Source organism: Strongylocentrotus purpuratus, unplaced genomic scaffold, assembly GCF_000002235.5.
Source record: "Strongylocentrotus purpuratus isolate Spur 01 unplaced genomic scaffold, Spur_5.0 spur5_scaffold_18, whole genome shotgun sequence".
Classification (NCBI taxonomy): Eukaryota; Metazoa; Echinodermata; class Echinoidea; order Camarodonta; family Strongylocentrotidae; genus Strongylocentrotus; species Strongylocentrotus purpuratus.
Window position 1 is genome coordinate 6,189,695 of NW_022145603.1, and position 14,921 is coordinate 6,204,615.

The following is a 14,921-nucleotide window of genomic DNA, read 5'->3' on the forward strand; positions in this document are numbered from 1 at the left end:
AAATGGGATAAAAGTGACGAGAATAACATTTCATTGTTGACATATTTATTTTCATTTAGCGGATAACAGGAAAATCAAGACAACAAAACCGGCATTTTAAGGGCTAATAATGTCATTTTTGATTTGAATTAATTCATTTGTAAAACTAATCATACATTATTCAATTGAAATTGATCAACTAAATATCTCTTGAAATGTTTTTCTCTTTTCCAAAATCGAGGCCTTAGCAAGAAAATATATTCATGAAAAGAATATCATCGTCTCAGAAAACTTAGTGTGCCCCTGCCAGACAGAAAGGGTCACTAAAGCAAACGTTTTTGCTCTTACTTGAAAACAAATCATTATTGGGAAAGATTGTTGTGGTAATCACAATTTCAAATCTGTTCTTTAAATGACCATGCACTTCCGTTTACCATGTGTCAACTTGAGATGATTAAGAGTGTAGTTTCCTTATTTCTACACTAACAGGTGGGACACCCTAATTTCTTTGTCTCTACATTCACTCCTGTCGACTCTGAATAAAGAAAAACCTCCGAGATTTTTCTCACCAATGACTAAAGGTTTCTTTCATTTCATTTCCTTGTTCGCTCTTTATCTATAATGTCTTGATGAGCAAGGTGCAATTACTTTACATAAAAAGTGTATGTATGAAAGTTTGTAATTTGTTTTGACTCAATGTCTTACCTGTTTCGCAATCGTTTCCAGTATAGCCCAGTACGCAGGCACAAGTATAGTCGTTCACTCCATCAGTACAAGTTCCTCCATTCTGACAGGGGTCAGGAGTACAATCGTCGATATCTGTGCAAAATGAGTTCCAAACACAATAAATGGGATAAAAGTGACGAGAATAACATTTCATTGTTGACATATTTATTTTCATTTAGCGGATAACAGGAAAATCAAGACAACAAAACCGGCATTTTAAGGGCTAATAATGTCATTTTTGATTTGAATTAATTCATTTGTAAAACTAATCATACATTATTCAATTGAAATTGATCAACTAAATATCTCTTGAAATGTTTTTCTCTTTTCCAAAATCGAGGCCTTAGCAAGAAAATATATTCATGAAAAGAATATCATCGTCTCAGAAAACTTAGTGTGCCCCTGCCAGACAGAAAGGGTCACTAAAGCAAACGTTTTTGCTCTTACTTGAAAACAAATCATTATTGGGAAAGATTGTTGTGGTAATCACAATTTCAAATCTGTTCTTTAAATGACCATGCACTTCCGTTTACCATGTGTCAACTTGAGATGATTAAGAGTGTAGTTTTCCTTATTTCTACACTAACAGGTGGGACACCCTAATTTCTTTGTCTCTACATTCACTCCTGTCGACTCTGAATAAAGAAAAACCTCCGAGATTTTTCTCACCAATGACTAAAGGTTTCTTTCATTTCATTTCCTTGTTCGCTCTTTATCTATAATGTCTTGATGAGCAAGGTGCAATTACTTTACATAAAAAGTGTATGTATGAAAGTTTGTAATTTGTTTTGACTCAATGTCTTACCTGTTTCGCAATCGTTTCCAGTATAGCCCAGTACGCAGGCACAAGTATAGTCGTTCACTCCATCAGTACAAGTTCCTCCATTCTGACAGGGGTCAGGAGTACAATCGTCGATATCTGTGCAAAATGAGTTCCAAACACAATAAATGGGATAAAAGTGACGAGAATAACATTTCATTGTTGACATATTTATTTTCATTTAGCGGATAACAGGAAAATCAAGACAACAAAACCGGCATTTTAAGGGCTAATAATGTCATTTTTGATTTGAATTAATTCATTTGTAAAACTAATCATACATTATTCAATTGAAATTGATCAACTAAATATCTCTTGAAATGTTTTTCTCTTTTCCAAAATCGAGGCCTTAGCAAGAAAATATATTCATGAAAAGAATATCATCGTCTCAGAAAACTTAGTGTGCCCCTGCCAGACAGAAAGGGTCACTAAAGCAAACGTTTTTGCTCTTACTTGAAAACAAATGATTATTGGGAAAGATTGTTGTGGTAATCACAATTTCAAATCTGTTCTTTAAATGACCATGCACTTCCGTTTACCATGTGTCAACTTGAGATGATTAAGAGTGTAGTTTTCCTTATTTCTACACTAACAGGTGGGACACCCTAATTTCTTTGTCTCTACATTCACTCCTGTCGACTCTGAATAAAGAAAAACCTCCGAGATTTTTCTCACCAATGACTAAAGGTTTCTTTCATTTCATTTCCTTGTTCGCTCTTTATCTATAATGTCTTGATGAGCAAGGTGCAATTACTTTACATAAAAAGTGTATGTATGAAAGTTTGTAATTTGTTTGACTCAATGTCTTACCTGTTTCGCAATCGTTTCCAGTATAGCCCAGTACGCAGGCACAAGTATAGTCGTTCACTCCATCAGTACAAGTTCCTCCATTCTGACAGGGGTCAGGAGTACAATCGTCGATATCTGTGCAAAATGAGTTCCAAACACAATAAATGGGATAAAAGTGACGAGAATAACATTTCATTGTTGACATATTTATTTTCATTTAGCGGATAACAGGAAAATCAAGACAACAAAACCGGCATTTTAAGGGCTAATAATGTCATTTTTGATTTGAATTAATTCATTTGTAAAACTAATCATACATTATTCAATTGAAATTGATCAACTAAATATCTCTTGAAATGTTTTTCTCTTTTCCAAAATCGAGGCCTTAGCAAGAAAATATATTCATGAAAAGAATATCATCGTCTCAGAAAACTTAGTGTGCCCCTGCCAGACAGAAAGGGTCACTAAAGCAAACGTTTTTGCTCTTACTTGAAAACAAATCATTATTGGGAAAGATTGTTGTGGTAATCACAATTTCAAATCTGTTCTTTAAATGACCATGCACTTCCGTTTACCATGTGTCAACTTGAGATGATTAAGAGTGTAGTTTTCCTTATTTCTACACTAACAGGTGGGACACCCTAATTTCTTTGTCTCTACATTCACTCCTGTCGACTCTGAATAAAGAAAAACCTCCGAGATTTTTCTCACCAATGACTAAAGGTTTCTTTCATTTCATTTCCTTGTTCGCTCTTTATCTATAATGTCTTGATGAGCAAGGTGCAATTACTTTACATAAAAAGTGTATGTATGAAAGTTTGTAATTTGTTTTGACTCAATGTCTTACCTGTTTCGCAATCGTTTCCAGTATAGCCCAGTACGCAGGCACAAGTATAGTCGTTCACTCCATCAGTACAAGTTCCTCCATTCTGACAGGGGTCAGGAGTACAATCGTCGATATCTGTGCAAAATGAGTTCCAAACACAATAAATGGGATAAAAGTGACGAGAATAACATTTCATTGTTGACATATTTATTTTCATTTAGCGGATAACAGGAAAATCAAGACAACAAAACCGGCATTTTAAGGGCTAATAATGTCATTTTTGATTTGAATTAATTCATTTGTAAAACTAATCATACATTATTCAATTGAAATTGATCAACTAAATATCTCTTGAAATGTTTTTCTCTTTTCCAAAATCGAGGCCTTAGCAAGAAAATATATTCATGAAAAGAATATCATCGTCTCAGAAAACTTAGTGTGCCCCTGCCAGACAGAAAGGGTCACTAAAGCAAACGTTTTTGCTCTTACTTGAAAACAAATCATTATTGGGAAAGATTGTTGTGGTAATCACAATTTCAAATCTGTTCTTTAAATGACCATGCACTTCCGTTTACCATGTGTCAACTTGAGATGATTAAGAGTGTAGTTTTCCTTATTTCTACACTAACAGGTGGGACACCCTAATTTCTTTGTCTCTACATTCACTCCTGTCGACTCTGAATAAAGAAAAACCTCCGAGATTTTTCTCACCAATGACTAAAGGTTTCTTTCATTTCATTTCCTTGTTCGCTCTTTATCTATAATGTCTTGATGAGCAAGGTGCAATTACTTTACATATGTATGAAAGTTTGTAATTTGTTTTGACTCAATGTCTTACCTGTTTCGCAATCGTTTCCAGTATAGCCCAGTACGCAGGCACAAGTATAGTCGTTCACTCCATCAGTACAAGTTCCTCCATTCTGACAGGGGTCAGGAGTACAATCGTCGATATCTGTGCAAAATGAGTTCCAAACACAATAAATGGGATAAAAGTGACGAGAATAACATTTCATTGTTGACATATTTATTTTCATTTAGCGGATAACAGGAAAATCAAGACAACAAAACCGGCATTTTAAGGGCTAATAATGTCATTTTTGATTTGAATTAATTCATTTGTAAAACTAATCATACATTATTCAATTGAAATTGATCAACTAAATATCTCTTGAAATGTTTTTCTCTTTTCCAAAATCGAGGCCTTAGCAAGAAAATATATTCATGAAAAGAATATCATCGTCTCAGAAAACTTAGTGTGCCCCTGCCAGACAGAAAGGGTCACTAAAGCAAACGTTTTTGCTCTTACTTGAAAACAAATGATTATTGGGAAAGATTGTTGTGGTAATCACAATTTCAAATCTGTTCTTTAAATGACCATGCACTTCCGTTTACCATGTGTCAACTTGAGATGATTAAGAGTGTAGTTTCCTTATTTCTACACTAACAGGTGGGACACCCTAATTTCTTTGTCTCTACATTCACTCCTGTCGACTCTGAATAAAGAAAAACCTCCGAGATTTTTCTCACCAATGACTAAAGGTTTCTTTCATTTCATTTCCTTGTTCGCTCTTTATCTATAATGTCTTGATGAGCAAGGTGCAATTACTTTACATAAAAAGTGTATGTATGAAAGTTTGTAATTTGTTTGACTCAATGTCTTACCTGTTTCGCAATCGTTTCCAGTATAGCCCAGTACGCAGGCACAAGTATAGTCGTTCACTCCATCAGTACAAGTTCCTCCATTCTGACAGGGGTCAGGAGTACAATCGTCGATATCTGTGCAAAATGAGTTCCAAACACAATAAATGGGATAAAAGTGACGAGAATAACATTTCATTGTTGACATATTTATTTTCATTTAGCGGATAACAGGAAAATCAAGACAACAAAACCGGCATTTTAAGGGCTAATAATGTCATTTTTGATTTGAATTAATTCATTTGTAAAACTAATCATACATTATTCAATTGAAATTGATCAACTAAATATCTCTTGAAATGTTTTTCTCTTTTCCAAAATCGAGGCCTTAGCAAGAAAATATATTCATGAAAAGAATATCATCGTCTCAGAAAACTTAGTGTGCCCCTGCCAGACAGAAAGGGTCACTAAAGCAAACGTTTTTGCTCTTACTTGAAAACAAATGATTATTGGGAAAGATTGTTGTGGTAATCACAATTTCAAATCTGTTCTTTAAATGACCATGCACTTCCGTTTACCATGTGTCAACTTGAGATGATTAAGAGTGTAGTTTTCCTTATTTCTACACTAACAGGTGGGACACCCTAATTTCTTTGTCTCTACATTCACTCCTGTCGACTCTGAATAAAGAAAAACCTCCGAGATTTTTCTCACCAATGACTAAAGGTTTCTTTCATTTCATTTCCTTGTTCGCTCTTTATCTATAATGTCTTGATGAGCAAGGTGCAATTACTTTACATAAAAAGTGTATGTATGAAAGTTTGTAATTTGTTTTGACTCAATGTCTTACCTGTTTCGCAATCGTTTCCAGTATAGCCCAGTACGCAGGCACAAGTATAGTCGTTCACTCCATCAGTACAAGTTCCTCCATTCTGACAGGGGTCAGGAGTACAATCGTCGATATCTGTGCAAAATGAGTTCCAAACACAATAAATGGGATAAAAGTGACGAGAATAACATTTCATTGTTGACATATTTATTTTCATTTAGCGGATAACAGGAAAATCAAGACAACAAAACCGGCATTTTAAGGGCTAATAATGTCATTTTTGATTTGAATTAATTCATTTGTAAAACTAATCATACATTATTCAATTGAAATTGATCAACTAAATATCTCTTGAAATGTTTTTCTCTTTTCCAAAATCGAGGCCTTAGCAAGAAAATATATTCATGAAAAGAATATCATCGTCTCAGAAAACTTAGTGTGCCCCTGCCAGACAGAAAGGGTCACTAAAGCAAACGTTTTTGCTCTTACTTGAAAACAAATCATTATTGGGAAAGATTGTTGTGGTAATCACAATTTCAAATCTGTTCTTTAAATGACCATGCACTTCCGTTTACCATGTGTCAACTTGAGATGATTAAGAGTGTAGTTTTCCTTATTTCTACACTAACAGGTGGGACACCCTAATTTCTTTGTCTCTACATTCACTCCTGTCGACTCTGAATAAAGAAAAACCTCCGAGATTTTTCTCACCAATGACTAAAGGTTTCTTTCATTTCATTTCCTTGTTCGCTCTTTATCTATAATGTCTTGATGAGCAAGGTGCAATTACTTTACATAAAAAGTGTATGTATGAAAGTTTGTAATTTGTTTGACTCAATGTCTTACCTGTTTCGCAATCGTTTCCAGTATAGCCCAGTACGCAGGCACAAGTATAGTCGTTCACTCCATCAGTACAAGTTCCTCCATTCTGACAGGGGTCAGGAGTACAATCGTCGATATCTGTGCAAAATGAGTTCCAAACACAATAAATGGGATAAAAGTGACGAGAATAACATTTCATTGTTGACATATTTATTTTCATTTAGCGGATAACAGGAAAATCAAGACAACAAAACCGGCATTTTAAGGGCTAATAATGTCATTTTTGATTTGAATTAATTCATTTGTAAAACTAATCATACATTATTCAATTGAAATTGATCAACTAAATATCTCTTGAAATGTTTTTCTCTTTTCCAAAATCGAGGCCTTAGCAAGAAAATATATTCATGAAAAGAATATCATCGTCTCAGAAAACTTAGTGTGCCCCTGCCAGACAGAAAGGGTCACTAAAGCAAACGTTTTTGCTCTTACTTGAAAACAAATCATTATTGGGAAAGATTGTTGTGGTAATCACAATTTCAAATCTGTTCTTTAAATGACCATGCACTTCCGTTTACCATGTGTCAACTTGAGATGATTAAGAGTGTAGTTTTCCTTATTTCTACACTAACAGGTGGGACACCCTAATTTCTTTGTCTCTACATTCACTCCTGTCGACTCTGAATAAAGAAAAACCTCCGAGATTTTTCTCACCAATGACTAAAGGTTTCTTTCATTTCATTTCCTTGTTCGCTCTTTATCTATAATGTCTTGATGAGCAAGGTGCAATTACTTTACATAAAAAGTGTATGTATGAAAGTTTGTAATTTGTTTGACTCAATGTCTTACCTGTTTCGCAATCGTTTCCAGTATAGCCCAGTACGCAGGCACAAGTATAGTCGTTCACTCCATCAGTACAAGTTCCTCCATTCTGACAGGGGTCAGGAGTACAATCGTCGATATCTGTGCAAAATGAGTTCCAAACACAATAAATGGGATAAAAGTGACGAGAATAACATTTCATTGTTGACATATTTATTTTCATTTAGCGGATAACAGGAAAATCAAGACAACAAAACCGGCATTTTAAGGGCTAATAATGTCATTTTTGATTTGAATTAATTCATTTGTAAAACTAATCATACATTATTCAATTGAAATTGATCAACTAAATATCTCTTGAAATGTTTTTCTCTTTTCCAAAATCGAGGCCTTAGCAAGAAAATATATTCATGAAAAGAATATCATCGTCTCAGAAAACTTAGTGTGCCCCTGCCAGACAGAAAGGGTCACTAAAGCAAACGTTTTTGCTCTTACTTGAAAACAAATCATTATTGGGAAAGATTGTTGTGGTAGTCACAATTTCAAATCTGTTCTTTAAATGACCATGCACTTCCGTTTACCATGTGTCAACTTGAGATGATTAAGAGTGTAGTTTCCCTTATTTCTACACTAACAGGTGGGACACCCTAATTTCTTTGTCTCTACATTCACTCCTGTCGACTCTGAATAAAGAAAAACCTCCGAGATTTTTCTCACCAATGACTAAAGGTTTCTTTCATTTCATTTCCTTGTTCGCTCTTTATCTATAATGTCTTGATGAGCAAGGTGCAATTACTTTACATAAAAAGTGTATGTATGAAAGTTTGTAATTTGTTTTGACTCAATGTCTTACCTGTTTCGCAATCGTTTCCAGTATAGCCCAGTACGCAGGCACAAGTATAGTCGTTCACTCCATCAGTACAAGTTCCTCCATTCTGACAGGGGTCAGGAGTACAATCGTCGATATCTGTGCAAAATGAGTTCCAAACACAATAAATGGGATAAAAGTGACGAGAATAACATTTCATTGTTGACATATTTATTTTCATTTAGCGGATAACAGGAAAATCAAGACAACAAAACCGGCATTTTAAGGGCTAATAATGTCATTTTTGATTTGAATTAATTCATTTGTAAAACTAATCATACATTATTCAATTGAAATTGATCAACTAAATATCTCTTGAAATGTTTTTCTCTTTTCCAAAATCGAGGCCTTAGCAAGAAAATATATTCATGAAAAGAATATCATCGTCTCAGAAAACTTAGTGTGCCCCTGCCAGACAGAAAGGGTCACTAAAGCAAACGTTTTTGCTCTTACTTGAAAACAAATCATTATTGGGAAAGATTGTTGTGGTAATCACAATTTCAAATCTGTTCTTTAAATGACCATGCACTTCCGTTTACCATGTGTCAACTTGAGATGATTAAGAGTGTAGTTTTCCTTATTTCTACACTAACAGGTGGGACACCCTAATTTCTTTGTCTCTACATTCACTCCTGTCGACTCTGAATAAAGAAAAACCTCCGAGATTTTTCTCACCAATGACTAAAGGTTTCTTTCATTTCATTTCCTTGTTCGCTCTTTATCTATAATGTCTTGATGAGCAAGGTGCAATTACTTTACATAAAAAGTGTATGTATGAAAGTTTGTAATTTGTTTTGACTCAATGTCTTACCTGTTTCGCAATCGTTTCCAGTATAGCCCAGTACGCAGGCACAAGTATAGTCGTTCACTCCATCAGTACAAGTTCCTCCATTCTGACAGGGGTCAGGAGTACAATCGTCGATATCTGTGCAAAATGAGTTCCAAACACAATAAATGGGATAAAAGTGACGAGAATAACATTTCATTGTTGACATATTTATTTTCATTTAGCGGATAACAGGAAAATCAAGACAACAAAACCGGCATTTTAAGGGCTAATAATGTCATTTTTGATTTGAATTAATTCATTTGTAAAACTAATCATACATTATTCAATTGAAATTGATCAACTAAATATCTCTTGAAATGTTTTTCTCTTTTCCAAAATCGAGGCCTTAGCAAGAAAATATATTCATGAAAAGAATATCATCGTCTCAGAAAACTTAGTGTGCCCCTGCCAGACAGAAAGGGTCACCAAAGCAAACGTTTTTGCTCTTACTTGAAAACAAATGATTATTGGGAAAGATTGTTGTGGTAATCACAATTTCAAATCTGTTCTTTAAATGACCATGCACTTCCGTTTACCATGTGTCAACTTGAGATGATTAAGAGTGTAGTTTTCCTTATTTCTACACTAACAGGTGGGACACCCTAATTTCTTTGTCTCTACATTCACTCCTGTCGACTCTGAATAAAGAAAAACCTCCGAGATTTTTCTCACCAATGACTAAAGGTTTCTTTCATTTCATTTCCTTGTTCGCTCTTTATCTATAATGTCTTGATGAGCAAGGTGCAATTACTTTACATAAAAAGTGTATGTATGAAAGTTTGTAATTTGTTTGACTCAATGTCTTACCTGTTTCGCAATCGTTTCCAGTATAGCCCAGTACGCAGGCACAAGTATAGTCGTTCACTCCATCAGTACAAGTTCCTCCATTCTGACAGGGGTCAGGAGTACAATCGTCGATATCTGTGCAAAATGAGTTCCAAACACAATAAATGGGATAAAAGTGACGAGAATAACATTTCATTGTTGACATATTTATTTTCATTTAGCGGATAACAGGAAAATCAAGACAACAAAACCGGCATTTTAAGGGCTAATAATGTCATTTTTGATTTGAATTAATTCATTTGTAAAACTAATCATACATTATTCAATTGAAATTGATCAACTAAATATCTCTTGAAATGTTTTTCTCTTTTCCAAAATCGAGGCCTTAGCAAGAAAATATATTCATGAAAAGAATATCATCGTCTCAGAAAACTTAGTGTGCCCCTGCCAGACAGAAAGGGTCACTAAAGCAAACGTTTTTGCTCTTACTTGAAAACAAAAAATTATTGGGAAAGATTGTTGTGGTAATCACAATTTCAAATCTGTTCTTTAAATGACCATGCACTTCCGTTTACCATGTGTCAACTTGAGATGATTAAGAGTGTAGTTTTCCTTATTTCTACACTAACAGGTGGGACACCCTAATTTCTTTGTCTCTACATTCACTCCTGTCGACTCTGAATAAAGAAAAACCTCCGAGATTTTTCTCACCAATGACTAAAGGTTTCTTTCATTTCATTTCCTTGTTCGCTCTTTATCTATAATGTCTTGATGAGCAAGGTGCAATTACTTTACATAAAAAGTGTATGTATGAAAGTTTGTAATTTGTTTTGACTCAATGTCTTACCTGTTTCGCAATCGTTTCCAGTATAGCCCAGTACGCAGGCACAAGTATAGTCGTTCACTCCATCAGTACAAGTTCCTCCATTCTGACAGGGGTCAGGAGTACAATCGTCGATATCTGTGCAAAATGAGTTCCAAACACAATAAATGGGATAAAAGTGACGAGAATAACATTTCATTGTTGACATATTTATTTCATTTAGCGGATAACAGGAAAATCAAGACAACAAAACCGGCATTTTAAGGGCTAATAATGTCATTTTTGATTTGAATTAATTCATTTGTAAAACTAATCATACATTATTCAATTGAAATTGATCAACTAAATATCTCTTGAAATGTTTTTCTCTTTTCCAAAATCGAGGCCTTAGCAAGAAAATATATTCATGAAAAGAATATCATCGTCTCAGAAAACTTAGTGTGCCCCTGCCAGACAGAAAGGGTCACTAAAGCAAACGTTTTTGCTCTTACTTGAAAACAAATGATTATTGGGAAAGATTGTTGTGGTAATCACAATTTCAAATCTGTTCTTTAAATGACCATGCACTTCCGTTTACCATGTGTCAACTTGAGATGATTAAGAGTGTAGTTTTCCTTATTTCTACACTAACAGGTGGGACACCCTAATTTCTTTGTCTCTACATTCACTCCTGTCGACTCTGAATAAAGAAAAACCTCCGAGATTTTTCTCACCAATGACTAAAGGTTTCTTTCATTTCATTTCCTTGTTCGCTCTTTATCTATAATGTCTTGATGAGCAAGGTGCAATTACTTTACATAAAAAGTGTATGTATGAAAGTTTGTAATTTGTTTTGACTCAATGTCTTACCTGTTTCGCAATCGTTTCCAGTATAGCCCAGTACGCAGGCACAAGTATAGTCGTTCACTCCATCAGTACAAGTTCCTCCATTCTGACAGGGGTCAGGAGTACAATCGTCGATATCTGTGCAAAATGAGTTCCAAACACAATAAATGGGATAAAAGTGACGAGAATAACATTTCATTGTTGACATATTTATTTTCATTTAGCGGATAACAGGAAAATCAAGACAACAAAACCGGCATTTTAAGGGCTAATAATGTCATTTTTGATTTGAATTAATTCATTTGTAAAACTAATCATACATTATTCAATTGAAATTGATCAACTAAATATCTCTTGAAATGTTTTTCTCTTTTCCAAAATCGAGGCCTTAGCAAGAAAATATATTCATGAAAAGAATATCATCGTCTCAGAAAACTTAGTGTGCCCCTGCCAGACAGAAAGGGTCACTAAAGCAAACGTTTTTGCTCTTACTTGAAAACAAATCATTATTGGGAAAGATTGTTGTGGTAATCACAATTTCAAATCTGTTCTTTAAATGACCATGCACTTCCGTTTACCATGTGTCAACTTGAGATGATTAAGAGTGTAGTTTTCCTTATTTCTACACTAACAGGTGGGACACCCTAATTTCTTTGTCTCTACATTCACTCCTGTCGACTCTGAATAAAGAAAAACCTCCGAGATTTTTCTCACCAATGACTAAAGGTTTCTTTCATTTCATTTCCTTGTTCGCTCTTTATCTATAATGTCTTGATGAGCAAGGTGCAATTACTTTACATAAAAAGTGTATGTATGAAAGTTTGTAATTTGTTTTGACTCAATGTCTTACCTGTTTCGCAATCGTTTCCAGTATAGCCCAGTACGCAGGCACAAGTATAGTCGTTCACTCCATCAGTACAAGTTCCTCCATTCTGACAGGGGTCAGGAGTACAATCGTCGATATCTGTGCAAAATGAGTTCCAAACACAATAAATGGGATAAAAGTGACGAGAATAACATTTCATTGTTGACATATTTATTTTCATTTAGCGGATAACAGGAAAATCAAGACAACAAAACCGGCATTTTAAGGGCTAATAATGTCATTTTTGATTTGAATTAATTCATTTGTAAAACTAATCATACATTATTCAATTGAAATTGATCAACTAAATATCTCTTGAAATGTTTTTCTCTTTTCCAAAATCGAGGCCTTAGCAAGAAAATATATTCATGAAAAGAATATCATCGTCTCAGAAAACTTAGTGTGCCCCAGCCAGACAGAAAGGGTCACTAAAGCAAACGTTTTTGCTCTTACTTGAAAACAAATCATTATTGGGAAAGATTGTTGTGGTAATCACAATTTCAAATCTGTTCTTTAAATGACCATGCACTTCCGTTTACCATGTGTCAACTTGAGATGATTAAGAGTGTAGTTTTCCTTATTTCTACACTAACAGGTGGGACACCCTAATTTCTTTGTCTCTACATTCACTCCTGTCGACTCTGAATAAAGAAAAACCTCCGAGATTTTTCTCACCAATGACTAAAGGTTTCTTTCATTTCATTTCCTTGTTCGCTCTTTATCTATAATGTCTTGATGAGCAAGGTGCAATTACTTTACATAAAAAGTGTATGTATGAAAGTTTGTAATTTGTTTTGACTCAATGTCTTACCTGTTTCGCAATCGTTTCCAGTATAGCCCAGTACGCAGGCACAAGTATAGTCGTTCACTCCATCAGTACAAGTTCCTCCATTCTGACAGGGGTCAGGAGTACAATCGTCGATATCTGTGCAAAATGAGTTCCAAACACAATAAATGGGATAAAAGTGACGAGAATAACATTTCATTGTTGACATATTTATTTTCATTTAGCGGATAACAGGAAAATCAAGACAACAAAACCGGCATTTTAAGGGCTAATAATGTCATTTTTGATTTGAATTAATTCATTTGTAAAACTAATCATACATTATTCAATTGAAATTGATCAACTAAATATCTCTTGAAATGTTTTTCTCTTTTCCAAAATCGAGGCCTTAGCAAGAAAATATATTCATGAAAAGAATATCATCGTCTCAGAAAACTTAGTGTGCCCCTGCCAGACAGAAAGGGTCACTAAAGCAAACGTTTTTGCTCTTACTTGAAAACAAATGATTATTGGGAAAGATTGTTGTGGTAATCACAATTTCAAATCTGTTCTTTAAATGACCATGCACTTCCGTTTACCATGTGTCAACTTGAGATGATTAAGAGTGTAGTTTTCCTTATTTCTACACTAACAGGTGGGACACCCTAATTTCTTTGTCTCTACATTCACTCCTGTCGACTCTGAATAAAGAAAAACCTCCGAGATTTTTCTCACCAATGACTAAAGGTTTCTTTCATTTCATTTCCTTGTTCGCTCTTTATCTATAATGTCTTGATGAGCAAGGTGCAATTACTTTACATAAAAAGTGTATGTATGAAAGTTTGTAATTTGTTTTGACTCAATGTCTTACCTGTTTCGCAATCGTTTCCAGTATAGCCCAGTACGCAGGCACAAGTATAGTCGTTCACTCCATCAGTACAAGTTCCTCCATTCTGACATGGGTCAGGAGTACAATCGTCGATATCTGTGCAAAATGAGTTCCAAACACAATAAATGGGATAAAAGTGACGAGAATAACATTTCATTGTTGACATATTTATTTTCATTTACCGGATAACAGGAAAATCAAGACAACAAAACCGGCATTTTAAGGGCTAATAATGTCATTTTTGATTTGAATTAATTCATTTGTAAAACTAATCATACATTATTCAATTGAAATTGATCAACTAAATATCTCTTGAAATGTTTTTCTCTTTTCCAAAATCGAGGCCTTAGCAAGAAAATATATTCATGAAAAGAATATCATCGTCTCAGAAAACTTAGTGTGCCCCTGCCAGACAGAAAGGGTCACTAAAGCAAACGTTTTTGCTCTTACTTGAAAACAAATGATTATTGGGAAAGATTGTTGTGGTAATCACAATTTCAAATCTGTTCTTTAAATGACCATGCACTTCCGTTTACCATGTGTCAACTTGAGATGATTAAGAGTGTAGTTTTCCTTATTTCTACACTAACAGGTGGGACACCCTAATTTCTTTGTCTCTACATTCACTCCTGTCGACTCTGAATAAAGAAAAACCTCCGAGATTTTTCTCACTAATGACTAAAGGTTTCTTTCATTTCATTTCCTTGTTCGCTCTTTATCTATAATGTCTTGATGAGCAAGGTGCAATTACTTTACATAAAAAGTGTATGTATGAAAGTTTGTAATTTGTTTGACTCAATGTCTTACCTGTTTCGCAATCGTTTCCAGTATAGCCCAGTACGCAGGCACAAGTATAGTCGTTCACTCCATCAGTACAAGTTCCTCCATTCTGACAGGGGTCAGGAGTACAATCGTCGATATCTGTGCAAAATGAGTTCCAAACACAATAAATGGGATAAAAGTGACGAGAATAACATTTCATTGTTGACATATTTATTTTCATTTAGCGGATAACAGGA

At 34.5% G+C, this 14,921-nt stretch overlaps 4 protein-coding genes across 4 annotated transcripts; all 4 read right to left on the minus strand.

The window, feature by feature from the left end:
• Window positions 1–736: 736 nt before the first annotated feature.
• On the minus strand, window positions 737–2,441 carry LOC115925320 (fibropellin-3-like; the record flags this gene model as incomplete). Its single annotated transcript, XM_030988991.1, has 3 exons — window positions 737–798; window positions 1,511–1,624; window positions 2,336–2,441. Coding segments are annotated over 3 exons (282 nt in total), but the record flags the coding sequence as incomplete, so codon positions are not given.
• A 1,589-nt stretch (window positions 2,442–4,030) lies between these two features.
• Window positions 4,031–5,734, minus strand: LOC115925321 (fibropellin-3-like; the record flags this gene model as incomplete). The annotated part of the gene is made up of 3 exons (XM_030988992.1): window positions 4,031–4,092; window positions 4,803–4,916; window positions 5,629–5,734. Coding segments are annotated over 3 exons (282 nt in total), but the record flags the coding sequence as incomplete, so codon positions are not given.
• Window positions 5,735–7,330: 1,596 nt separating this feature from the next.
• Window positions 7,331–9,036, minus strand: LOC115925211 (fibropellin-3-like; the record flags this gene model as incomplete). Its single annotated transcript, XM_030988789.1, has 3 exons — window positions 7,331–7,392; window positions 8,105–8,218; window positions 8,931–9,036. Coding segments are annotated over 3 exons (282 nt in total), but the record flags the coding sequence as incomplete, so codon positions are not given.
• A 1,597-nt stretch (window positions 9,037–10,633) lies between these two features.
• Window positions 10,634–12,338, minus strand: LOC115925212 (fibropellin-3-like; the record flags this gene model as incomplete). The annotated part of the gene is made up of 3 exons (XM_030988790.1): window positions 10,634–10,695; window positions 11,407–11,520; window positions 12,233–12,338. Coding segments are annotated over 3 exons (282 nt in total), but the record flags the coding sequence as incomplete, so codon positions are not given.
• Window positions 12,339–14,921: the final 2,583 nt, after the last annotated feature.